We start from the raw sequence: 27,188 nt of genomic DNA, 5'->3' as shown, positions 1-27,188 counted from the left end.
AGGATTTATTTACCGTGGGTCAAATGTATCCATGCACAGGAGAGTTGTGGGAGGTCAGATACAGAAGCTGTCAGATATTCTCATACAGAACGTTCTGTGCGGTATTGCAGTCAATGAATTTACGGCTTGTTTGTGAAATTGGAAAACGCTAAATGAATTGCACCGTGTCCCAAGTAAATATTTATGAATGGGCAGAAACAGGGGCATCATTTTTGTCACCCCCACCCATGGTATTTGAGTTCCCCCTGACGTTTGAAAAAACCCAAAGTTACATAGTGTCAGCCAATGAGAGGTGAATCACTGCAGGAGCAAACTGAGCCTGTATACAGTGAACTGCCCACAGTGCTTTGGGCTCCTGTGTCAGTGTTAAAAGGTGTGCCCCATTTTTTTGTCTAAATTTAGTACAGAGATGGCACGTCTGGTTCTCCCCATCTTTTTGGTTCTCTCTCTCACCTTGCTCCACCGGGGATATAGCCGTCCATCTCGTACCAGGAAAGCAGTGCCAGCATCACAGAGAGGTAACACTCGTCACACACACTAAACTAAACTTCAGTGGCTCTACTATGTTTTTCTGTACATTTTCTCTCTGACATGCCTGCCTGCTTGTCTGTGTTTCTATGGCGATACAGCGGCAGATGAGGATGATGTAAAGTCGCAGCTGGAGAAGCTGTGACAGGAGGTGAACTCCCTGAAGGAGATCTCAGCTCTGCAGACAGTTTATGCTGAGCTGGCTGCTCTGTGCGCTCATACTAAGTGCTGCTTTATGGCCAGGAAGGTTTCAAAGAGGGAATGCTTCTCATGGGGAAACAATGCAGATTTAGCAGTTACTCTGTTTCTTATGGGTTAGGCAATTGTATACTGAATGTACCTTTGGTACATGCACTCTTAGAGAAAAAAAGGTGCTATCTGGACCATAAAAGGGTTATTCGGCTGTCCCCATAGGAAATCCCTTTTAGGTTCCAAGTAGAACCCTTTTGGTTCCAGGTAGAACCCAAAAAATAGGGTTCTCCTATGGAGAGAGTTGAAGAACCCTTTTGGCAACTCTTTTTCTAATAGTGTGGAATCGATGCAGAGAAATTTTGATTTTATATTTCTTATGGTAATTCACACTAACCCCAGACATCAGGTTAGCATACACTTTCATTTGTAATTTACTAATATGCTCAGTCACCAGTAGAGGGCAGGAGTACTCTTACCTTCATCCTCATGCCTCGCAGCAGCAATAATGTTGACAGAGCACTGAGTCATGTGCTGGGGAAGATAATGCTGTTGAATTTCTTTGTAAAGGCCTTTGAGCGCATTGCGAAATGCATGATGATGGATATAAAAGTATTATGATGAGACAGGTTCTTTATACAGGGAGGGTGGAAGAACATAGTGTTACTGTCTCATATAGTATGCCCCTGTCTGAGTTCCCTCCCACTGAAAGGGCTTATGTCTTATTTTGGGAACTTGGTTTAGGAAACATAGATACAGATGAAAACATTTGCTTCGTCCTACTAGTCCTCATTATGTCTGATTGAAATTCTATAGATGATAAAATAACAGTGAGACATTATACACCAATATATCATGGAGATATACAGTGGGGAGAACACGTATTTGATACACTGCTGATTTTGCAGGTTTTCCTACTTACAAAGCATGTAGAGGTCTGTAATTTTTATCATAGGTACACGTCAACTGTGAGAGACGGAATCTAAAACAAAAATCCATAAAATCACAGTGTATGATTTTAAGTAATTAATGTGCATTTTATTGCATGACATAAGTATTTGATACATCAGAAAAGCAGAACTTAATATTTGGTACAGAATCCTTTGTTTGCAATTACAGAGATCATATGTTTCCTGTAGTTCTTGACCAGGTTTGCACACACTGCAGCAGGGATTTTGGCCCACTTCTCCATACAGATCTTCTCCAGATCCTTCAGGTTTCAGGGCTGTCGCTGGGCAATACGGACTTTCAGCTCCCTCCAAAGATTTTCTATTGGGTTCAGGTCTGGAGACTGGCTAGGCCACTCCAGGAGCTTGAGATGCTTCTTGCGGAGCCACTGCTTAGTTGCCCTGGCTGTGTGTTTCGGGTCGATGTCATGCTGGAAGACCCAGCCACGACCCATCTTCAATGCTCTTACTGAGGGAAGGAGGTTGTTGGCCAAGATCTCGCGATACATGGCCCCATCCATCTTCCCCTCAATACGGTGCAGTCATCCTGTCCCCTTTGCAGAAAAGCATCCCCAAATAATGATGTTTCCACCTCCATGCTTCACGGTTGGGATGGTGTTCTTGGGGTTGTACTCATCATTCTTCTTCCTCCAAACACAGCGAGTGGAGTTTAGACCAAAAAGCTCTATTTTTGTCTCATCAGACCACATGACCTTCTCCCATTCCTCCTCTGGATCATCCAGATGTTCATTGGCAAACTTCAGACGGGCCTGGACATGCGCTGGCTTGAGCAGGGGGACCTTGCGTGCGCTGCAGGATTTTAATCCATGACAGCGTAGTGTGTTACTAATGGTTTTCTTTGAGACGGTGGTCCCAGCTCTCTTCAGGTCATTGACCAGGTCCTGCCGTGTAGTTCTGGGCTGATCCCTCACCTTCCTCATGATCATTGATGCCCCATGAGGTGAGATCTTGCATGAAGCCCCAGACCGAGGGTGATTGACCGTCATCTTGAACTTCTTCCATTTTCTAATAATTGCGCCAAGCAGCTTGGTGAGCAGCCTTCTCACCAAGCTGCTTGCCTATTGTCCTGTAGTCCATCCCAGCCTTGTGCAGGTCTACAATTGTATCCCTTATGTCCTTACACAGCTCTCTGGTCTTGGCCATTGTGGAGAGGTTGGAGTCTGTTTGATTGAGTGTGTGGACAGGTGTCTTTTATACAGGTAACGAGTTCAAACAGGTGCAGTTAATACAGGTAATGAGTGGAGAACAGGAGGGCTTCTTAAAAGAAAAACTAACAGGTCTGTGAGAGCCGGAATTCTTACTGGTCGGTAGGTGATCAAATACTTATGTCATGCAATAAAATAAAAATGAATTACTTAAAAATACAATGTGATTTTCTGGATTTTTGTTTTAGATTCCGACTCTCACATTTGAAGTGTACCTATGATAAAAAATTACAGACCTCTACATGCTTTGTAAGTAGGAAAACCTGCAAAATCGGCAGTGTATCAAATACTTGTTTTCCCCACTGTATATTTCAAATTCTTCAGTAATATTTGAACATGGTAGGTAGGGTTATTGACGGAGGAAGTTTGAAGGAGATACATGTACTAAACTGCTTCCCTCTGCTTCCAATTTGTCTCCGTGGTATCAACGCTCACAGGAAGTGTTACCTGACCAGAGGAACCCAAGCGCTACCATGAGGCCAACGAACACTCCATCGCATGGGGTGGAACACTTGCCACTCCACGTGACCTCAATGAAAACAATGTCCTGAGGGACTATGCCAAGAGGAGTGCGCCAGGTACCATGGAGTTCTGGATTGGTGTGACAGACATTGTGAAGGAGGGCCAGTATGTAGACATCAACAGCATGCCCATCAGCTACTTCAACTGGGACAAGTCCAAGAAGCAGCTCACAGGGACAAAGAGGGAGAGCTGTGTCGTGCTCTCACTGGCTGCACAGGGAAAGTGGCATGATGAGGTCTGCCTTGGCAAGAAAAAGTACATTTATGAATACCCCATTCCCTAACTTGTGTACCACCATGGAGACCAGATGGTTGTTGACAACCTGATGATCATTTATGCTCGTCATTAAAAAAATACATATGCTATGGTACCACACTGGTTTGTGAGTCTCTCTTTCACCTTCACTGAGTCGTCTGTATTATACAGCTAATTTATGAGTTGGTCAATTTGTAGGGAAGTTGAAATTCTAGGTAAACAATTCCCTTCTGTACTGCCACTTGCAAAAATTATTGTTAATGTGTTCATTGTTTAATAGTTATTTTAAAATAATGAGTAGATAGGGCACACTGTTATGCATACCAATATATGCCACTCAATGATTGGTACAGGACTAGACCTTACAGTAGATTATATTCCAATCTGTGATATTGTCCATAACTGACAGACAGACAAAGTTACATCCATACATAGGCCTACATACATACAGGTAACTGCCAAAATAAAGGAAACACCAAACAAAGTGTCTTAACAGGGTGTTAGGCAACCACGAGCCAGGACAGCTTCAATTCACCTTGGCATAGATTCCACAAGTATCTGGAAGTCTATTGGAGGGATGCAACACCATTCTTCCACGGGAAATTCCATAATTTGGTGTTTTGTTGATGGTGGTGGAAAATTCTGTCTCAGGCGCTACTCCAGAATCTCCTACAAGTGTTCAATTGGGTTGCGATCTGGTGACTGAGATGACCCTGGCATATGGTTTACATCGTTTTCATACTCATCAAACCATTCAGTGACCACTTGTGCTCTGTGGCAGGAGCATTGTCATCCTATGGGGGTTAGCCATGGCAGCCAAAATAATGGCCTGCCCAGCATTTTTATGCATTACCCTAAGCATGACGGGGAGTTAATTGCTTAATTAACTCAGGAACCACATCTGTGTGGAAGCACCTGCTTTCAATATACTTTATATCAGTAATTTACTCAAGTGTTTACTTTAATTTTGGCAGTTACCTGTACATACATTCCCTACAGACTTGCTCTAAGTACGTAGGTTATCAGTAACATCAGAGATGTTTAAGGATGTGACGATGATACCTTCTCTGGAATCTCGGGAAACTGAAGGCTGTCCATTTCCTCCCCATTGATTGCTGTGTGTTGTGCTTAAGTGGTGTAACAGAAACTATCCTATATCAGTTTCATACAAGTTTTTATTAGTTTCAGTTTAGTTGTACAGACCCTCGGGTTGAAAAAACACAAATTATGTTTTTGTTCACCGTCGTAAAGTTTTCCTGTTGACATCGAGCGCGGGTAGATGGCTGTATAAATTGTCACACAAATGGAAATGGTGCCCAGCGAAGAGAACCAGCTCGTACCGAAAGAGGTGAGATTATCATAGCCAGTTACAGAACGGGGTTCTGGCAACAACGGGCCCTTAGTAATAATTCTTATGACAGTCAATGATACAAGCAACTTTTTAGAAGTTAGCACAGAAAAGTAGTTGGTGGCATTATCTACTGACGCTTAAAACCGCAATGATCGAGTTGGCTAACTAACGTTAGCTTTCATCTAGCTAGTTAGCAAAGGTTGCTAGCATGCTAACCTTAGCGAGCTACTGTAGCTTTAAACCCGATTGTTTCGCTCAAAGGCGTAGTAACGTTTAATTAGGAAACTGGTGGACAACAGTGCTAGCTACATGGGGAAAAAATAAAATTGTAGAGTATTATTTGCTAGTTTTTTGTTGTGGCTAGCTTTATCATAATGTCGTTAGACATTGCTTTGAGGTGCTGGTAACGTTATCTTGTAGCTGGCTAGCTTGTCAAAGCAAAGGCAAACTAGCCAGCTGGACGAGGTTGTTGATGACTAGCTGCCTTGCTAGTTTCAGATCGAGTAAACAATGGAGTCCTTATTGCTGTCAACGTTAGCTAGCCAGTTAGCGAGAGCTAGCCAGCTGGTTATATATTTTTCTAAACATCAGTCTCAAACGACAACATTTTGGTTTCATAGCTAACGTTAATTAACTATGATATATCTTATACAAACATTTTGTTATTAGTTAGCTGTGATAATATTATATGTTCAGTGTAATTTAACTAGCTAACATTAACTAGTAATACTACAATACCCTCCTTTGCTTCATACGGTCTAACTGTTAATAGTTAACAATCTAAACGTTTTTGTGTCAGCATCTCCTTATTTACATTTCATAGGGTTGTTTTTGTATCCACAATTTCCACACGAAGATTTATTGTAGCTAATCCGTCCACTGTTTTGGCTGAGCTATCGTGCCAGGGGCTGTAGAAAAGTTCCAGGCCTGTAGTCAGTGAACTGCCTGCTTTCATTGCAATTAGAAATAATTACATTGCCATTTGACATTGTGTTCATGGATTTCCCATCTTTTGAAAATGATACTATAATCATCACACAATCCAAATCGTATATTAATATCGAAATGTGAATCCATCTAGCTGAGAAATAACATAATTGCAGATCAAGGATAAAGACAAGGAGTGTTGAGCCTCTGTTTAGGCTGGTATTAGGGCTGAGACTGGAATGTTGACCTCAGTAGGATGATACATTTCTTTAAAATTGAATTTACTCTAGTTTTAATCTGCTTTGGACAGCCTCTCTCAATAATCAAGTGTTCCCAGTGCTGAAGGTCCAAGCCACTGTGCTCAGCGACGCCTCGATCGGTCCTCTCTCCATCCCCCTAGTCATGCGGCTGAACCCATTATTTCAGCTCTATGCAGGGCTCCACGTCCTAATGCTGATGACAATCTCCAACCTTACGCACATTGCTGCCTGGGCTGCTGTCACTCTGCATTTGAGCATGGCTAGAACTCGTTTTTCAGTTGGATGTCGTGTAAAATAATGGAGAATCGGCTTCGTTATCCCTTAACTAAGCAAGATAACTATTCTTTAATTTGTCTCAATTTGAACTGGAACAGGTTAGGCGACTTGAAATAGTTTTTTTTTAACAGAACCAAAACTCAGTTTAAAGATGTTATTGTCCAACCAATGAAGGCAATAGTCTGTATTTGAATCAGTAGCTTCACATTAGTCACTCCAGCCTACTATTGCGTTGTCCAGAGGGAACTGGTTGGTTTAAACTTTGCAGAGCCACCTGCTAGCTTCTGTTAAAGCGCTTGACAGAAGTTGTGTGCAGTGGGATGAGTCAGCGGATGGAGGGTGTTTTCGGCCTCTGAGGTTAGACTTAGTTCTCAATCTGGCATTGGGCATATGCACACCTACTGATGTATTGTTATAAAATTGTTCCTATTTCATCAAGTACAACAAGGTCTTCAAGTCTCTTTTATTCTCTAAGGTTGTGTAAGCTAGCTTCAAACGCTCATATAATTTCCTCTGTGGTGGTGGCCTTTGCATAGCTCCATTTCGGGAGCAGGCTTTCCTAGGAGATAACAGGACATTTAATACTGTGTAAGGGCTATTGTATTTACGTTCATTGTCATGTTTGTTTTTCATTGATTTGGTAAACTTAAGTTTCAGACTTTTCATAAAATGTCCCTAGTATGGTTCTTCTTTCAGGGTAATGTTAAATGTTTGTCAGATGTGCAAATGCATGTTAATGCAATGTAATTCCCATGACAACTCACGTTAGGCCTAAATGTTCTTTTAAAAACCAAATCCCCAAACCGGTTACGGTTAACAAGCCCTCTCTTACTTTCCCTTCATGCAATGGTCAGTTCTCGAGAAACAACATGCATAGAAAAGTTTCAGTATCTGTTTCAGGAAGTCATTAGACCTCAGGTGCTACTGTAAAACCAGGAAGTGAAGATCCACTTTTTTTCTCCCATATTGTCATCTGGATTGAAGAAAAATGTTTATCTTAGACTCGACTGACTTGAAAAGGAGACTGAAGTTCTGCTGAAATTTAGGGTTTTCTGCCAGCCAGTGACTATAGACCAGGTTGTTCTCTCACCTTCTGAAGGCTCATCAACAGAGTTAGTGTTGCTGTAGGCCTACTGATGCAGGGTGTTTGTTTGCTGTAATTTGCCCTGTTGGCAGGAAGATGTTTTTCAGGGTCACCTTACTGGATCAATAATGATTTAACAGAAATCCAGACTAATAACTCTGATTTTAGATAAGTAATAATTCTACTGTGTTTGTCACTTAGCCTAGATTCTCATATCTGTTCTGTGTAGTGCGATTGTCTGGGCTCTGTTGAACCTACGGCTGCATGTCAGCACCTTGCAACATTATCTGTGATTATAAATACCCCTAATCTGATAATTCACGTGTGTGTGTGTTGACATCTGCGGCTTGTTTGTGTCATCGGCCTGACAGATTTTGCCAAGATCACCAGCTTCACATAGTTACTTTAGGATGGTCACTTGTTCTGTCTGTGGTTTTAATAATACCTACAGTATATTACTGGTGGTCTTTAGAAGTGAATTGAAAGCATGCCATTCCAAATTAGTTCGTCTGAGCCGGTGTGCTTGTGGATACATAGAGAAACTCTAGCATGTTGCATAACTGTTTCCCTTCTCGGTAACAGCTGTTTGCACTGTTTTAATCTTTTATGTGTTTTTCACCCCTCCTCCCTATGTGTCCATTAGGGTATGTTTTGGAGTTGCAGGCAGAGTATTTTCAATGAGATGAAGAAGAGGTTCTCTCAGGTAGTCCCTCCTAGTCGAGTGGAGTGACTGTGTGCAGCTTACTGTGTTGGGTTTGCTGATGACTGCATGGAGCCTCCGGTTTTTACGGTCCTGAATGTTTAGCCAACCTACTACCAGCTGGTCACTGTGCCTAGACCATAACAAAATATTAACTAGAACAGAGGGCTGATTGAGTGAGGGCCAGTTTTGTTCACCAAAATGGTAGTAACACCAGCCCAACATGACACACAGGCTACGCATGTAGGTTAAATAAACTGACCATAGGAATTTTTGTTTGGGGGATGACCCATTTTAATCCTTTAGGAAAATACAAAAGGTTCTTGGATTAGGAAAACATTTGACAAATGTCAACACACCACACACATGGATTAGAATTGTGGACAATTAAAGGTCACAATAAGCTAGAGGTCTCGACCGACTATGATTTTTCAATGCCGATACCGATTTATTGGAGGACAAAAAAAGCCGATACCGATTAATCGGACAATTTTTATTTGTAATAATGACAATTACAACAATACTGAATGAACACTTATTTTAACGTAATATAATACATCAATAAAATCAATTTAGCCTCAAATAAATAATGAAACATTTTCAATTTGGTTTAAATAATGTAAAAACAAAGTGTTGGAGGTGAAAGTGCAATATGTGCCATGTAAGAAAGCTAATGTGTAAGTTCCTTGCTCAGAACATGAGAACATATGATGGTTCCTTTTAACATGAGTCTTCAATATTCCCAGGTAAGAAGTTTTAGGTTGTAGTTATAGGACTATTTCCCTTTCTACCATTTGCATTTCATTAACCTTTGACTATTGAATGTTCTTATAGGCACTTTAGTATTGCCAGTGTAACAGTATAGCTTCCGTCCCTCTCCTCGCTCCTCCCTGGGCTCGAACCAGAAGCACAATGACAACAACCACCCTCGAAGCAGCGTTACCCATGCAGAGCAAGGGAAACAACCACAGGCTCAGAGCGAGTGACATTTGAAACGCTATTAGCGCGCGCTAAAGAGCCAGCCATTTCATTTCGTTACACCAGCCTCATCTCGGGAGTTGATAGGCTTGAAGTCATAAACCGTGCAATGCTTGATGCACAACGAAGAGCTGCTGGCAAAACGCACAAAAGTGCTGTTTGAATGAATGTTTACTCGCCTGCTTCTGTCTACCACTGCTCAATACTTAGATGCTTGAATGCTCAGTCAGATTATACGCAACGCAGGACACGCTAGATAATATCTAGTAATATCATCAACCATGTGTAGTTAACTAGTGATTATGATTCTTTTTTATAAGATACGTTTAATACTAGCTAGCAACTTACCTTGGCTTACTGCATTCGCGTAACAGGCAGTCTCCTTGTGGAGTGCAACGAGAGAGAGGTAGGTCGTTATTGCGTTGGACTCGTTAACTGTAAGGGTGCAATATTGGATCCCCCGAGCTGACAAGGTGAAAATCTGTCGTTCTGCCCCTGAACAAGGCAGTTAACCCACCGTTCCTAGGCCGTCATTGAAAATAAGAATGTGTTCTTAACTGACTTGCCTAGTTAAATAAAAAAAATCTGCAAATTTGCCGCCCAAAAATAACGATTTCCGATTGTTATGAAAACTTGAAATCGGCCCTAATTAATCGGCCATTCCGATTAATCGGTCGACCTCTAGTTATGACATTCATGTGTGAGTATGAGAATGCCCTAACCACTGACTGTAGTCAAATCGCTCAGCTCCCTGAATGCATGCAAATAAGCTGCTGATAACGTTTTGTTTTAATATTTTGTCATGAAGTAGAAAACTGAATGGAGATGTGTGATCTGCGCTCAAGGTGTTTGTATGTGTCCTGTATCCTACAGATAGAGAATGCGTCAGAGGAGCCCAGAGTGCTGTGCATAGTCCAGGACACTACCAATGCTAAGACGGTCAACGAGAGGCTCACCCTCAACCTGCCAGCCTCCACTACTCTCTCCAAACTCTTTGAGGATGTGGCCCACAAGGCGAGCTATGTGAACGGCACCTTTGACCTGGCATGGGGCAAGACCGGGGACATGGTGAGTCTGTGTCCTAAGACAACGTTATGATCCCAGGTCCCTTCATTGGATCCTGATTGGGGGGTTTACATAGACCAAACTCCTCCAACACGTCCGTCGTTGTTTGCTCCTCCACACATGGCTACACTGTCTACTGTATGTCAGCTGTTCTACTGAGCTGCACTCAATGACCAACGGCTTGAAATGGTGCTGTTTGGATCCTCCCCATCGGGTGTAAATGGCTTTGTTTGAATGTACGCCAGTCTATCTTTCCTGTCCCGGAAGTAATCTGAGGCTGGGGTTATCTCACGAGTAGGTCAGTGGATTAAGCTCTATTTCCATAGCTGGCTACTCTTCCCCTCATTCTCCTCCCTCCCTCTCCTCCAGCCAACATAACAGGGGTAAACACTGCTGCTTCATAGCATGCTCCCCCAGCTGGTCCTAAAAGCTCATCTTTTGACTGATCAACATGGGGAGGATTCTCATTCTGAATTCAATGGGAACCAATTTGATTTGACAGGTTGATTATGTTGGGTTGTATTGTGGGGATCTACTGATATTTTTCTCTCAAATCCTAGTTTTATTTTGTTTGCGTCTGCAATTATTTTTTCATGCTCAGACCTGCCTGTCCAAACTGAAGGGTGTTTATTTTTATTTTTATGTTCTCCCCTAGGGGTCGCTGGATCCCAGCAGTGAGATGTCCCTCACTGAGTCTGGGTTCGAGCCCGGGAAGAGGAACTTCCTCCAGCTCACAGACAAGGACGGAGAACAGCCTCAGATTGCGTCGGTGAGTGAGTGGGGAAGATAAAATTAAGTTAATGGTTTTAATGAATACCAGCATGCCTAAGGCATTCCCCTGGAGGAAGGATTGCATGCAGTTCGTTCTTGGTAGACTAGTGGTACCTATAAGCTGAAGCTTAATTCTCCTTTGTGTAGGATGAGTCGGGGACAGCGGGCAGCAGTGGTCTGGATGACAGCTCCCAGGAGCGCTTCATCGGCCCGCTGCCCAGAGATGGCACGGTGGGCTGCAGCAGCGACTACAGCAGCCCCAGCTATTCCTACTCCTCCATCCTCAACAAGTCTGACACAGGTACACCCTCTGTCAACAGCATAGACTTGACCTCACTTCCTTTTACGTAACCCCCCTGACCACTCACTTAATGAAGCAGATGCTAAGCTACAGGACTGTTTTGCTAGCACAGACTGGAATATGTTCCAGGATTCTTCCGATGGCATTGAGGCGTACGCCACATCAGTCACTGGCTTCATCAATAAGTCCATTGATGACGTCGTCCCCACAGTGACTGTACGTACATACCCCAACCAGAAGCCATTGATTACAGGCAAAACCCGCACTGAGCTAAAGGGTAGAGCTGCCGCTATCAAGGAGCGGGACTATAACCCGGAAGCTTATAAGAAATCCCGCTATGCCCTTCATCGAATCATCAAAGCGTCAATTCAGGACTAAGATTAAATCATACTACACCGGCTCCGATGCTCGTCGGATGTGGCAGGGCTTGCAAACTATTAGACTACAAAGGGAAGCACAGCCACGAGCTACCCAGTGACACAAGCCTACCAGATGAGCTAAATTACTTCTATGCTCGCTTCGAGGCAAGTAACACTGAAACATGCATGAGAGCATCAGCTGTTCCGGAAGACTGTGCTCACGCTTTCCGCAGCTGATGTAAGACCTTCAAACAGATCAACATTCACAAGGCCGCAGGGCCAGACGGATTACAAGGACGTGTATTCTGAGCAGGCGCTGACAAACTGGCAAGTGCCTTCACTGACATTTTCAGCCTCTCCCTGTCTGAGTCTGTAATACCAACATGTTTCAAGCAAACCACCATAGTCCCTGTGCCCAAGAACACTAAGGTAACCTACCTAAATGACTTCCGAGCCTTAGCACTCACGTCTGTAGCCATGAAGTGCTTTGAAAGGCTGGTCATGGCTCACATCAACTCTATTATCCCAGAAACCCTAGACCCATTCCAATTTGCATACCATCTCAGCAGATCCATAGATAGTAGATCCATAGATGCAATCTCTATTGCACTTCACACTGCCCTTCCCCAGCTAGACAAAAGGAACACATGTGAGAATGCTATTAATTGACCACAGCTCAGCATTCAACACCTTAGTGCCCTCAAAGCTCATCACTAAGCTAAGAATTTGGCATGGGTCCTCAGATCCTCAAAAAGTTCTACAGCTGCACCGTGGTTGCATCACTGCCTGGTATGGCAACTGCTTGGCCTCCGACCGGAAGGCACTACAGAGGGTAGTGTGCACGGCCTAGTATATCACTGGGGCCAAGCTTCTTGCCATCCATGACCTCAATACCAGGCGGTGTCAGAGGAAGGCCCTAAAAATGGTCAGACTCCAGCCACCCTAGTCATAGACTGTTCTCTCTGCTACCGCACTGCAAGTGGTACCGGAGCGCCAAGTCTAGGTCCAAAATATTTCTTAACAGCTTCTACCCCCAAGCCATATGACTCCTGAATAGCTAATCCCCCCCCCCCCCCCACCCTTACGCTGCTGCTACTCTGTTTATCTATGCAGTCACTAACTCTACCTACATGTACATATTACCTCGACTAACCGTAGCTCCTGCACATTGACTCTGTACCAGTACCCCCTGTATATAGCCTCTCTATTGTTATTTTACTTCTGCGTTTTAATGATTTGTTTTATTTCTTTACTTATCTGATTATTGTTGGTTAAGGGCTTGTGAGTTAGCATTCCACTGTAAGGTCTACTACACCTGTTGTATTTGGTGCATGTGACAAATAACATTTAATTTCATGTCTTTCGCCCTCTCTGCAGGATATGTGGGTTTGGTGAACCAGGCCATGACCTGCTATTTGAACAGCCTTCTACAAACTCTGTTTATGACCCCGGAGTTCAGAAATGCACTGTACAAGTAAGTACCTGTTCTCATGAAGCTCTTTGTGATTGTTTTACTAAACAACTGTATTTAATGGGAAGAGTGTTGTCCTAAAACTATGTTCTGCTTGTCCACTGTTCCCTCCAGCTGGGAATTTGAGGAGTCGGAGGAAGACCCGGTCACGAGCATCCCTTACCAGCTACAGAGGCTGTTTTTGCTGCTGCAGACCAGTAAGAAGAGGGCCATTGAGACCACCGACGTGACCCGCAGCTTCGGCTGGGACAGCAGCGAAGGTGGGCTGTCACACTGCTACTTCTAGACAACCCCCGCCAGGCACCCTCCCTGTAACCAGGAGTGGCCCAGGCTCAACCTCTTCTGATGTTTTGATGAAGGAACTGGAAGAGTGTGGGGAAGGGGTACTGTGTGTTTTGTCACACAGTTCGCTGTGTCTTAACTGATCTGTGTGTGTTTTCTCTTCTGTGGTGTCTGCGTATCTGTGTTTTGTAGCCTGGCAGCAGCATGATGTCCAGGAGCTGTGTAGGGTCATGTTTGATGCCCTGGAGCAGAAATGGAAGCAGACAGAGCAGGTATGAAAGAAAAGTTAACCCTGACACTTGTCTAAACACTAATCCAGGGAGCCAATGAGGGGCCTCCCCAAGGCCCAGATCAAAGGGCCATCTGTAGGAAGGGGAGAAAGTGCCAGTAAGGCTGAGGGTTAGCTTTTTCTGATCTCAGGAGTTTGGTATAAACCGTATGCACATACTTCACTGTGGATAGAAGCACTAGGCTTGTGCACGTGAGCTCCTGCGTTTAGCTGTATTTGTAAAGAATGCTCTGCATTATCATTGTGGTTAATCAAAGTCCCATTTTGATATTTGCTATATTTGTGTCCCCAGCAGCAGTTTTCTCCACTTACGGTACTTATTTGAATTTCTATTATTGTTTTCTTCAACTGTCTGTTTGATTTTGTCATATAACAAATGACATATTATATGCATACAAAAAACGTGATTGGGATTGCACAATAAAGTCAGATTTATTTCTGTGGTCCCAATTGGTTTTATTTTGGGGGGGGTGTTGTTGACATGCACCGAGTGTACAGAATATTAAGAATGCCTTCCTAGTATTGAGTTGCACCCACTTTTACCCTCAGAACAGCCTCAATTCATCGGGTCATGGACTCTACAAGTTGTCAAACTCGTTCCACAGGGATGCTGGCCCATGTTGACTCCAGTGCTTCTCACAGTTGTCAAGTTGGCTGACTGTCCTTTGGGTGGTGGACCATTCTTGATATACATGAGAAACTGTTGAGTGTGAAAAACCCAGCAGCATTGCAGTTCTTGACATAAATCTGTGCACCTAGTACCATACCTCATTCAACTGCACTTACATTTATTGTCTTGCCTATACGCCCTCTATACACCCTCTGTGCACACACACAGTCCATGTCTCAAGGCTTAAAAATCCTTGTTTTACCTGTCTCCTCCCTTTTATCTACACTGATTTTGAAGAAGTGGATTTCACAAGTGACATCAATAAGGGATCATTGCTTTCACCTGGTCAGGGAAAGAGCAGATGTTTTTAATGTTTTGTACACTCAGGGTAGAATCATTCCAGCTATACAGAGGTGAAAATGTTTTCTACTTTTAAATCATTAGCCAACTTTTTACATTTTATTTGATGTTATTGTTGCTGTGGTAGTTCCACTCAACAGTGCCGGAATATAAAAAAGGGTTCTTACCTGATATACTCTTACATTTTAAAAAGGTGATTATTTGAGTCTCTGGCACAGGTATTATGCTGGTGGGCATCTCTAACAAAATAAACAATTGGATAAGTACGTGAGGACCGAGTCAGTGATAATTCTGTGGCCCTTACCAGACCAAGTTCAATTAATACAATTTATTTTTACACACACAGCCAGCCTAGCTGCTTAAAATGCTGGACCCCCAGATGAGTACGAGGGCCGGTAGAGTTAAAATAAAATTCTAACAAGCTTGTTTCAGCTGGTCTGTGGCTTGTTCTTTAGAATCAAAAGTGTTTAATTCCTAAATTATTGTTTAGATGTTTGTGGCTGCTGGTGAACCATGATGAGCACACATAATCAGTGACACTGAACTAGCTTACCTGCCAGACTCTTCAGGGTGTCAATATCAAGCCATTTTGAGGTCTAGCTAAGAATGACATTTTGGGATTTATTTTTGTTAAACATAATCTCACAGGTCTGGTACCTATCACCTTGGGTGTGAATTTGATGTTTTTGGTGTAACCTCTGAGTTTCCCACTTTGACACTAAAACCAGGGAACCTTGCAAGCGTTACTCTGGAACCAAATAAAATGAATTCTGTTTTTCTAAGATGCAGAGAATGTTTGTCAAAGCCATTTAGTAATATTGCACTAAGGATCTCTCAGGCTTTGTTCTTTTGGGAAACCAATTGAGAAGAGTCATCCGTGTACAAAAACAATTTACAAGAGCAGGCTGATTTCACATCGTTAATGTACAGTAGGAAGAGCAGTGGACCAAGGTCGCTCCCCTGTGGGACCCCACAGCTAATCTCCAGTTTTCCATTAACATCCAACACTTGGACCAATTGGTCTCTGACTGCATAAGGCCCTATTTAACAGGTAATGGGCCTGCTGTTGCAGTCACATATTTAGTGAAATGGGTTGACTCTTGGAGAGGAGCCAGGTCATTGTCTTTGGGGAGTTTACGTTTTTATTGCGCTGGCATAGAGTTGAGGTTGTGTGAGTAGTATGTACTGCGTGAGCAGTGAAGAGCATGTTTCAGAGTTCTGAGAGATACATGTGAGTGTTGACTGCTCGGGCCTGACTCCCTGGTGTTGTGTCCCCCCTCAGGCTGACCTGATTAACCAGCTATACCAGGGGAAGCTGAAGGACTATGTGCGCTGTCTGGAGTGTGGCTATGAGAGCTGGAGGATCGACACCTACCTGGACATCCCTCTGGTCATCAGACCCTTTGGGGCCAGCCAGGCTTATGGCAGCGTGGTGTGTGTCTCTCTGCCACCATCTCTTATGTCTCTACCCTTCTTCATGACTATAGAAGTATTAATCCAAGTGTGTGAGGAGATCAAAGCTATGATGGTCATTTGTGTTCACCACGCAGACACGGACCCTGCTGTATGCTCCTGCATTTTCCTAAGACTTTTAATAGTAAGACAGTGTAATGTGATGTAGATGTGGTTAGAGTTGTTACTGATACAGTGCCTTTGTGACTCACTGAAACAGGAGGAGGCTCTGCAGGCCTTCGTCCAGCCAGAGACTCTGGACGGGGCCAACCAGTATTTCTGTGAGCGCTGCAAGAAAAAATGTGATGCCCGTAAGGTGAGTATACAGACTAGTGATCTTGTTGATGTTAAGACCACACTACCCTTTGGGTCATGGGAGAACTGATTGGGGAGCATGTTGAGTGAAGGTCGTCACTGGTCTGGCCATTTGTGTTCTGACCCATGCCCTTTGTCCTCCCTCCACAGGGGCTGAGGTTTCTGCACTTTCCCTACCTGTTGACTTTGCAGCTGAAGCGTTTTGACTTTGACTACACCACTATGCACCGCATCAAACTCAACGACCGCATGTCCTTCCCTGAGGAGCTGGACATGGGTCCTTTCATCGACGTGGAGGACGAGGTGAGACACTCCAGCCCAGTGTGGCCTCCTATGTGTTTTATAGTCTAGATAGAATAATGATATCAGGCCCAGGGTGGAATAGTGCCAGGCGTTCAGGTCCACTCAAATTAGATTTTCGATTATGTTTCATGTATTTAGTCATTTCAATGTCATTAATTCATGAGTGTAACTGATACCTGAGCTCTGTCTGCTTTCTCTCTCTTTCCATCCTGCTCTTTGTTTTTGATCAATGCCCGCTCTCATAGAAATCTCCTCAAACGGAGAGCTGCACTGACAGCGGGGCAGAGAATGAAGGCAGTTGCCACAGTGACCAGATGAGCAACGACTTCTCGGCAGACGACGGTGTTGATGAGGGCATCTGCCTGGACAGCGCCAGCAGTACTGAGAGGGTCCTGAAGCCAAAGGTACCCAGCCTCAACACTATGTAATACCACACAAACCGTCCTTACACTCTAGCATCCGTACTCTGTGTCTTTATAGCCCATCCTGGTCTGTTTGCATGTAGTGCAATCTGCTGTCATTAGATTTAATTGTTAGCTAATTGTCTCTCCTGCCCCTGTCTCGTCTCCAGAGTTCATTGACCTTTGAGCTGTTCTCGGTCATGGTCCATTCGGGCAGCGCTGCAGGTGGCCACTACTATGCCTGCATTAAGTCCTTCAGCGATGGCCAGTGGTACAGTTTCAACGACCAGCACGTCAGCAAGGTTATTCTCAGTCTTCAAATAACTTATGTTTACTATGCATGTAATACTAGACAAAACAACTCGACCTACGCTTTAAATAGACTTAAGAAATTGACGCCTGTCATTGTAACATTCTATTGACAGTTGTCAGAAACACAATGGTGGTTGTCCTGTGTGTGTGTCCTTCTATAGATCACCCAGGAAGACATCAGGAAAACATATGGAGGGTCCTCGGGGAGCAGAGGCTATTACTCCAGTGCCTTTGCCAGGTCAGTGGAGCTCCTGTCTCTGTCAATCTCTGGATTGATCTGAAATCAATATGTCCCTGAACACATCTCACTCCCATGCCTGGCTCTCCCCTCTTACAATCTCATTGTATGTACCTACTAATGCATGCCTACATGGCCAGAACATTAGCAGTATCTGTTCACTTCACACACCGCAACGTTCAATACCAGAGGAAGCTTTAATAGGGATGAACCGGGGCTTTTTTACTTAGAGTGCTACATTTTATTGAAGTCTCCCTGGGAGAAAAACAAGAGGGTTGTTATTCAGGCTAGGACAAAGCCCTGTTGATAACTGAGCTTTTACGTAATGCACTGTTCTTTCATGTGTTTGGAAAGGAAGATGGAACTCTATTTGGCTACTCATTTTCCTTTACTCCATTTGCATTTAATAAGATGTTTTTCTGTTCCAACAGCTCTACGAATGCGTATATGCTGATTTATAGGTTGAAAGACCCCTCAAGGAATGCAAGTAAGGGAAACGTATTAATCAAGTCTAGTTCCATTATCAAGTTTGCTTTTACATTTCTAAAATGACTGTTAAACTGTATTAAGTTACATATGTGGGTATAACAATCCTAGTAGGTTCTACTTTCCAAGTCTCTCTCAATGACTTAGACCCCCAGTTAGTTATGGTGATCTCTTGACTGATGGGCCATGTTGTTACCACTGCAGAGTATCTGGATTGTGATGACTTCCCTGAGCACATAAAGCATCTGGTCCAGAGGGAGAAGGAGTCTGAGGAGCAGGAGAAAAGACAGAGGGAGATCGAGCGCAATACCTGCAAGGTACATCCTCCTCCTGTGGACTTTCCCATGGGCAACGGTGTCGGTCATTTGACTGAATGTTCTGTTGTTTTTCACAGCGGTTGTATTGTTGTTAATTGCTCTGTATTTCTCTGTCAGATCAAGCTGTTCTGCATGCATCCGGTGAAGATGATGGCTATGATGGAGAACAAGCTGGAAGTGCACAAGGACAAGACGCTCAGAGAGGCAACAGAGATGGCCTACAAGGTACGTCAGAGTGGAAGCTAAACGCGGAGGAAAGCATTGAAAGCTAATCTCACTCAGCAGCTGCAATGCATACCAGCCAGCGGTCGGGGTGACAGAAAAGAGTGGTCCAAGGATAGACATGGTTCTAAGATTAAAATGGGGGTCGCAATGGCCAAGAGAAGCCTCAAAACATTCTCTTATGTGTCTATTAGCAATTGGATGTGTGTGTGTGTCTTTGCCACCCATTCTGCCCCCTAGCTCATGGAACTGGATGGGGTGGTCCCGCTGGACTGCTGTCGCCTGGTCAAGTACGATGAGTTCCATGAGTACCTGGAGCGTTCGTACGAGGGCGAGGACGACACCCCCATGGGGCTGCTGCTGGGCGGGGTCAAGTCGTCCTACATGTTTGACCTGCTGCTGGAGACCCGCAGAGCTGAACAAGTCTTCCAGCCATACAAACCTGGAGGTCAGTAAAACATATTCAATACTTAAAATATAATACTATAACTAGCAACTATTTTAGCCTTTTCAGAAGTGAGTTGTTTGTGTGTGTCTCTGTAGAGGTGATGGTGAAGGTTCACGTGGTGGATCTGAAGACGGACACTATCGCCCCTCCCGTCAGCATCAGGGCCTATCTAAACCAGTCAATCACTGAGTTCAAGCAGCTCATTGCACAGGTAAGTTAGTTCAGACACTCCTCTTTAATTCTTCATTTCTATCTAATCCAGTCTAATCCAGCCTGATACAGTCTATACTTGTAAGACCATAAAATCTGCCTGTATTTGTTTTGGGATCTTTGGTGAATTATCTCTCCGGTGTGTATTGTATTGTTAAAAGGCCACAGAGCTCTCAGCTGAAACCATGCGTGTCGTCCTGGAGCGCTGCTATAATGACCTTCGGCTTCTCTACGTGCCCAACAAGACACTGAAAGCAGAGGGTTTCTTCAGGAGCAACAAGGTCGCACTCCACTTTATTATTGTCCTTTCCAGCTTGGGTCTGCTGTGTTTAATGTTGTGTATCTGTAAACATTTTTCAGCAGTGCTTTAATCTCAGATGTAACACACATCTAATTTGTCCATTCTCTGGTTTCTCTTAGGTTTTTGTGGAAAGCTCTGAATCCCCAGATCACCAGGTCACCTTCACTGATTCCCTCTTGTGGAAACTACTGGATCGCCATGGGAACACAATCCGCCTGTTTGTCTCGCTGCCTGTGCAATCCCCCGGCACCAACCGAACTATTTGCCAAAAAGTTGGTGGCGACACTGAGGAGTGCTCTGAGGGGTCAAAGGGCAACAGGAATTCCGTAGAGGCCATCCTGGAGGAGAGCACAGAGAAGCTGAAGAACCTGTCCCTCCAGCAGCAGCAGGGCTCCAGCACCAGTGACAGCCAGAAGAGCTCAGACACCAGCGACTTCGAGCACATCGAGTCCCCCTCACCCTCTCAGGAACCAGACTCCTCCTCCGTATCTGCTGTTGTTGCAGTCGACAACCGAGAGCTGGAGAACCGGATCCGGGCGGCCAGCGGGGGGGCCTACTCTGACCCGGAAACCCAGTTCCCTGGGGAGGAGCGCTCAGACTCTGAGGTGAACAACGACCGCAGCACGAGCTCAGTGGACAGTGACATCCTGAGCTCCAGCCACAGCAGTGACACGCTGTGCAACGCTGACAGCGGCCCCATCCAGCTGGCCAACGGCCTGGACTCACACAGCATAACCAGCAGCCGCCGCTCCAAGGCCAACGAGGGCAAGAAAGAGACGTGGGACACAGCCGAGGAGGACAGTGGCACGGACAGCGAGTATGACGAGAACGGGAAGAGCAAGGCAGAATCCTATTACCTCTACTTCAGAGCAGAGCCATATGCACAGGAGGACGGCTCTGGGGAAGGAGGCCAGAAATGTACGTCTTCTCTCTGTATGATGATGATTCTGTACTCAGCAATGATTTCGATTGTACAAAGTGTTTCTCAACCTTTTCTGTAATGGGGCTCGGGAAATCATTTCCTATGGCAGACATGTTATCTGAGTTTACTGATGGACATATCTGAAGAGTTTGTCTACAATGTGAGAGTTTGATATTGTACTATATTTAATCTTTGGACAAATGGGGTTAGTTTTTTACACATTTCATTAATCAAGTCCTGTAAATACATGTTCAAATGATCAAATCTTAATATTTTTTTGGTATATATAGTGTGTGTGTGTGTGTAGGAGATATCTCTAAAGAAATCCACTCACTCCTAGATTATAAGCAAATCCAATGCAGGTCAATGGAGAGTGAGGCCTGCTACAACATTCAATCAAATGTATTTATCAAGCCCTTCTTACATCAGCTGATGTCACAAAGTGCTCTACAGAAACCCAGCCTAAAACCCCAAACAGCAATCAATGCAGGTGTAGAAGCACGGTGGCTAGGAAAAACTCCCTAGAAAGACCAGAACCTAGGAAGAAACCTAGAGAGGAACCAGGCTATGAGGGGTGGCCAGTCCTCTTCTGACTGTGCTGGGTGGAGATTATAACAGAACATGGCCAAGCTGTTCAAATGTTCATAGATGACCAGCAGGATCTAATAATAATAATCACGGTAGTTGTCGAGGGTGCAACAGGTCAGCACCTCAGGAGTAAATGACAAGTGGCTTTTCATAGCCGATCATTCAGAGTATCTCTACCGCTCCTGCTGTCTCTAGAGAGTTGAAAACAGCAGGTCTGTGTCAGGTAGTACGTCCGGTGAACAGGTCAGGGTTCCATAGCAGCAGGCAGAACAGTTGAAACTGGCTCAGCAGCACGGCCAGGTGGACTGGGGACAGCAAGAAGTCATCAGGCCAGGTAGTCCTGAGGCATGGTCCTAGGGCTCAGGTCCTCCGAAAGAGAGAGAATTAGAGAGAGCATACTTATATTCACACAGGATAGAACAGGAGAAAAACTCCAGATATAACAGACTGACCCCAGCCCCCCTGACACAAACTACTGCAGCATAAATATTGGAGGCTGAGAAAGGAGGGGTCGGGAGACACTGTGGTCCCGTCTGACGATACCCCCGGACAGGGCCAAACGGGCAGGATATAACCACACCCACTTTGCCAAAGCACAGCCCACACACCACTAGAGGGAGATCTTCAACCACCAACTTACCTTCCTGAGACAAGGCCGAGTGTAGCCCACGAAGATCTCCGCCACGGCACAAACCGGGGGGGGGCAACCCGGACAGGAAGATCACGTTAGTGACTCAACCCACTCAAGTGACGCACCCCTCCCTCTTTCTCTCACAATCTCACATGTGTACACACCACAGACATTCACACGCTTGCACACCCATGCGCCCGCTCAAACAGCTGGTGGGAAAGTCCAACTGTTCTAAATGTATTTACAAATGCAGGTCTTTGAAGCTAATCTTGTTTAGTCTGATGTCCTAACTGGTTTATTTGAAAGTTTAGTTTGTGGGAACTGTAAAATTGTTATTTTGTAAATAAGTGTGGATCGTTCATATGAATTTAAAACATTTTGATTTGAAGGACACCTTCCATACATGTTTGTCCATGGTAGAAGAGGTCAGAAAGTGCTCAAATATTACAGTTTCCATACCCTACCATGAGACATCCATGCACACCTGCATGTGTGTGTATGTCTGTGGTATGTGTGTCCCCCTGCTTGTGAGAGAGAGGGAGAATGATGTAGCAGGCCTCACTCTCCATTGACTTACATTGGATTGGCTTGCGCTGTAAAGTAAGATTTGAAGTTTAAGATCTGAGAGCGGGAGAACGCTGTACAATGACTCTCCAATCTCCATTAAATCAGAGTGTATTGTATATACTCTAGGTGGTGGGTGTTGACAACAAAAAAACAGCAACACTTGTCCAAAGAATAAATATAGTACGATACAGAAATGGCTGTAGTTCACAAACAACATTGAGTTGAGTCATGAATTATATATTTCGGCTTAAATATCAATACTATATGCTTTTAAACAATTTAATTTTTAAGTGTGTTTCAAAATGCATATGCTGAAGTAATTTTTTAAGGTTTTTATTTCATTTAAATTATAAAATGTGAATGGGTTCATTTAAGATAAGCACTCATGTCAGTTATCTGACAGACCGGTGAGCAACACCTTGGGGGTTAAGAAACACTGGTTTAGATGGTCTTAGAACAAAATCCACATGTAGTATTTATTTACTGTTATATGATTAGTTTGTTCCAACTAATTGAAATGTATGTTTTGGTGCCTGTTTGCCTGTCAGGTGTACTGGTCCACGTGGATAAGAGGATAACTCTGTCAGCATTCAAACAGAACCTGGAGCCTTTCGTGGGGGTCACCTCTACCCAGTTCAAAGTGTTCCGCGTCTACGCCAACAACCAGGAGTTTGAGAGTGTAAGGCTCAACGAGACCCTCTCCTCCTTCTCTGACGACAACAAGGTCCGTAGCGTCTCACTATCTGCCCCTTTCAAAACACCATGACTCTTCTCAAAAGATAATGGTGTGTGTGTTTGTAAATATATAGATAGATAGATATGTTTATATATATATATATATATATATATATAAACATATCTATCTATTTATATATAGATAGATATGTGTGTGTGTGTATATATATATATATATATATATATATATATATCTCTGATCCATGACGCTCCTCTTGGTCTTCTTACAGATAACCATTCGATTAGGCAGAGCACTGAAGAAGGGCGAGTATCGGGTGAAAGTGTACCAGCTACTAGTGAATGATGCAGAGGTAAGGACCGGGATGTGCTGATGTTTCTTCAGACACAGAAGTGATTGTTATTCGGTGTTGTGCAATTTCCTCACTTAACAGCAGCCTGTAGGTGTGTCACTGATGGATTTGTCACCAGGGTGTATTATGTGACAGTTGTATATGTCATTGTGTTTCCATGCTTAAGTGTGTGTGTGTGTGTCTCTCCTCCCCAGCCCTGTAAGTTCCTTGTGGACACAGTGTTTGCTAAGGGCATGACTGTGAAACAGTCCAAAGAGGAGCTAATGCCTCAGCTGAAAGACCAATGCAAGCTGGACCTCAACATCGACAAGTGGGTTCCACCGTACACACTTAAAAACATCTAATCTGCATATCTAAGATGATCTATGTACACAATCTAATGCACATGAATGTATGGGCACACATCCAACCATACATCAACTTTTATACACTTGAATCCCTTACCTACATATTTTCTTATGAAAGCATTTGTTGGCACTGACTACTTGACTGTAAAAGGTTCCACAGTTGTCTTTGTGGTGATACAATCAGAATGTCAAAGTCTCCAGTAATTTACCAGGTGTAAGTGCCTTGCTCAAAGGCACATCACCAGATTTTTCACCTAGTCAGCGCGGGGATTCAAACCAGTGACCTTTCGGTTACTGGACAAATGCTCTTAACCGTTAGGCTACCTGCTGTAGATCCTCTCACTTCAAAATATCATGGGCACCTTTGTTCTCTTATGGATGGGTACTGTGAGTGACCTTTTAAAGCACTGACTCACAGCTGATGCTTATTGCTAGAAGTGTTGTTGAATCCTAATTGTGTGTGGGGTCAGGTTCCGTCTCAGGAAGAAGACGTGGAAGAACCCAGGGACAGTGTTTCTGGACTACCACGTCTATGAGGAGGACATCAACATCTCCAGTAACTGGGAGGTCTTTCTGGAGGTTCTAGATGGTAATACTGGTTTGCTATTGTTTCGACTACTCTCTTCAGAGCCATTTGTAAATCGCCTCATGGTCATCATAGCCTGAATAGAGACAAACTTACACTCAGATATATTACTGCTTTTATATCAAACGCCTATATTAGGTCACGTAAAAATGGTTTTAGAGGAAGATTTAACATAATTACTTCTGTAAAAGGGAAAAAAACCTGTAGAACTGAATTGTCTCTCCTCTGAATGAGTATCACTTGTGAGAGAGCGAAAGAGAGGCAGACAGAGAAAGTGGGTGTGTGTGCTCAGCCAGCCCCAACCCTCCTCTCCTGCCCCTTTCCAGGACCGGAGAAGATGAAGTCCATGTCCCAGCTGGCTGTGCTCACCCGCCGCTGGACCCCCGCCCAGATGAAGCTGGAGCCCTTCCAGGAAGTGGTTCTGGAGAGCAGCAGTGTGGAGGAACTCAAGGAAAAGGTGTGTGTGTATTCACATACTGAATGTCGGTGCCAGGCCTTGTACATGTCTGAGGCCACATACACACTGGATTGCAAGGCAGCACTGGGATTGTCTTACCCACTAAGTGCTGCTCCCAGCAACATCACTGGGTCTGATGCACCACTTGGGAGTAGTGAGATGCACTGTAACTTTTCACATCGCAGTATATAACATCAGCCTCTAGACTTTGAGATGCATGAGTAGATGTTGCAAGGTAAATTATAGGGCATGCTAAATTAATATTAAAAGGCCATTTGTGACATCAATTCTCTCTCTCCAGCTCAGTGAAATAAGTGGTATTCCTCTTGAAAACCTGGAGTTTGCCAAGGTAGGTAAACCGTTTTTGACACTGTAAGGATTTATTTTTTGCTCTTACATTGATTCACTCCACTTAATTTCCTGAAATGTTTCCCAGTTTACTGACTGGCATCCTGATTGTCTCCTGCAGGGGCGTGGAACATTTCCTTGTGATATCTCGGTTTTGGAGATCCATCAGGATCTGGACTGGAACCCTAAAGTGTCCACTCTGAATGTGTGGCCTCTGTACATCTGTGATGATGGTGCTGTGGTCTTCTACAGGTAAACCCCTCATGTTCAGGGAAAACTGCAGATATTTGGTTCAATATAGGTATATTCTGCAGAAAGTCTCACAGCTTGTGCTCTGGTGTTTCAGGGACAGCACAGAGGAGCCTATGGAACAGTCGGAAGATGAACGCAATGAGCTGATGAAGAAGGAGAGCAGCCGGCTGCTGAAGACTGGCCACCGGGTCAGTTACTCACCTCGTAAGGAGAAGGCCCTTAAGATCTACCTGGATGGGGGCCCGGTCAAGGACCCGGGGCAGGACTGAGGCCCATCAGAGGCCCGTCCCAGTTAGCTGGCTGGCCTGCCTGCCTGCCGCAGTGTAGCTTGGCCCGGCCAGGGGACCCTGTCTGGCGTGGGGCCCCACGTTGACTCGACGACGTCACCAGAGCAGTGCGTTTCACACGCCCTCTTTCGTCCTCCCATCTGAGCTCTAGGGGAAAGAGTGGCTCAGAAATCATATTGTGCACTGTAGTTTATTGTACTGTGAAGTTTAAAGGGAAGTGCAAAAGCTATTCAATTAAATAAATAAAAATACCAAACCGACAAATCAATTTAATGGAAATGTTCCAGACATGGGTGCACGATCAGAGTAGAGCTGTGTAGCCAGGGGGAAAGAAATGTCTTTCTGTTTCCTCTCTTCTCTGCGACACTTTTTCTCCTCATCTCCCTCTAGCACTTGGTTTCTCGCTCTCCCCCTCTGTTATGCAGACTAGCAAGAGACTACCTGACCCATCTGTGAACATGTACCTGGTTCAAATTCTCCACATTTGAAATTTTACCAGGCTAGAGCGATGCTCGTCCCACCCACCCACTTTAGAGACTGTGAGTATAAAGCCAAGAGTATCTACAACAACAAACTCACTTTCAGTTTTCTTCCAGGTTCTTTATCTTCTTTAATCCAAACTGCAGTTTATCATCTTTGGCTAATTGATACGTAGTTCACACTCAACATTTGAATGACCTCTGTATCTCTGATTCTATAAAGTGGTCATTTTTTAAATTAGCTGACATTTATGCTGTTTTCCCAGAATGCCACAGTGTGCATCACTGTGGAAACTCCTCTTACTGCTGCTCTACCCCCTTTGCTTTATAGGAGCTCAGCCTCTGCCATTTCCTCCTGATTCACTGATATGTGTTAGTCTTCCAATTACCAAGGAAATGGCAACTAGACCACCAAGTAGACTACGTTTAGGCGCTCATCATTTTGTTCAATGTAAATTATTTTGATGTTATTGTGAGCGACCTCTGGCACACATTAAAAACATTTTGTCTGTATTTAACCTTATGTTAATTTAGAAACATGTTTATTTCCTCTGTCGTTTTTATTTCTGCACGATGTGAATGGTGTGCGTGTCTGTCGAGGCCACGTGCATGCTGATTGCTTGAGGGGCGGGAGCCCTCAGTGGTTTTGGGAGATGGTTGGGGGCAATATATACCTGCTGCTGCTTCTCATAGACTGAGACCAGAGGGCATAGACCCTACTGGACCAGCTGACTGGGTCTCCACACTGCAGGGCCCAGCAGAGCTCCTCTGGGCTTCTAATGCTGCCTGCCACAAGCTGTTCACAGTAGAAATGCCAATAAAATAATTTGTTTCTTTGTTTTGAGGTTTAAATCTTGTGTGAACATAGTTAAGGTGATTTTAGAATGAAATTAAAATGTTTTTTTCATAACTGCGGTATTCT

At 44.2% G+C, this 27,188-nt stretch overlaps 1 protein-coding gene across 6 annotated transcripts; it reads left to right on the top strand.

The window, feature by feature from the left end:
* The first annotated feature begins 4,518 nt into the window (after positions 1 to 4,518).
* usp47 (ubiquitin specific peptidase 47) lies at positions 4,519 to 27,176 on the top strand. 6 transcript variants are annotated; one of them, XM_036980733.2, is made up of 30 exons: positions 4,753 to 5,015; positions 8,209 to 8,268; positions 10,117 to 10,311; positions 10,964 to 11,077; positions 11,227 to 11,380; positions 13,117 to 13,213; positions 13,325 to 13,470; positions 13,685 to 13,764; positions 14,074 to 14,094; positions 16,034 to 16,183; positions 16,424 to 16,519; positions 16,669 to 16,821; positions 17,067 to 17,225; positions 17,393 to 17,524; positions 17,696 to 17,772; positions 18,204 to 18,259; positions 18,463 to 18,575; positions 18,693 to 18,800; positions 19,038 to 19,245; positions 19,341 to 19,456; positions 19,617 to 19,736; positions 19,876 to 20,674; positions 23,013 to 23,188; positions 23,430 to 23,510; positions 23,705 to 23,820; positions 24,328 to 24,446; positions 24,770 to 24,900; positions 25,202 to 25,249; positions 25,370 to 25,500; positions 25,595 to 27,176. In XM_036980733.2, the coding sequence occupies exons 1-30, from the start codon at positions 4,971 to 4,973 to the stop codon at positions 25,767 to 25,769; spliced, it is 4,176 nt and encodes a 1,391-aa protein (XP_036836628.2). In that variant the 5' UTR covers positions 4,753 to 4,970; the 3' UTR covers positions 25,770 to 27,176. The 6 variants fall into 6 exon arrangements, with proteins under 6 accessions (XP_090094760.1, XP_036836631.2, XP_036836632.2 ...); XM_036980734.2 differs by having other exon boundaries at positions 4,760 to 5,015; positions 14,077 to 14,094; XM_090238634.1 differs by lacking the exon at positions 8,209 to 8,268 and having other exon boundaries at positions 4,519 to 5,015; positions 14,077 to 14,094.
* Positions 27,177 to 27,188: the final 12 nt, after the last annotated feature.

The sequence above is a fragment of the Oncorhynchus mykiss genome, chromosome 6 (assembly GCF_057628025.1).
Source record: "Oncorhynchus mykiss isolate SJ-2025 chromosome 6, ASM5762802v1, whole genome shotgun sequence".
NCBI lineage: Eukaryota > Metazoa > Chordata > Actinopteri > Salmoniformes > Salmonidae > Oncorhynchus > Oncorhynchus mykiss.
Note: the sequence above shows the minus strand (reverse complement) of the source record. Positions and strands in the feature narration are given on the sequence as shown.

Coding starts and splice junctions, on each gene's coding strand:
- usp47 (XM_036980733.2), top strand. CDS start 4,971: ATGGAAATGGTGCCCAGCGAAGAGAACCAGCTCGTACCGAAAGAG. Junction 8,269..10,116: donor TGAAGAAGAGGTTCTCTCAG/GTAGTCCCTCCT, acceptor TGTATCCTACAG/ATAGAGAATGCGTCAGAGGA. Junction 18,576..18,692: donor TCGAGCGCAATACCTGCAAG/GTACATCCTCCT, acceptor TTTCTCTGTCAG/ATCAAGCTGTTCTGCATGCA.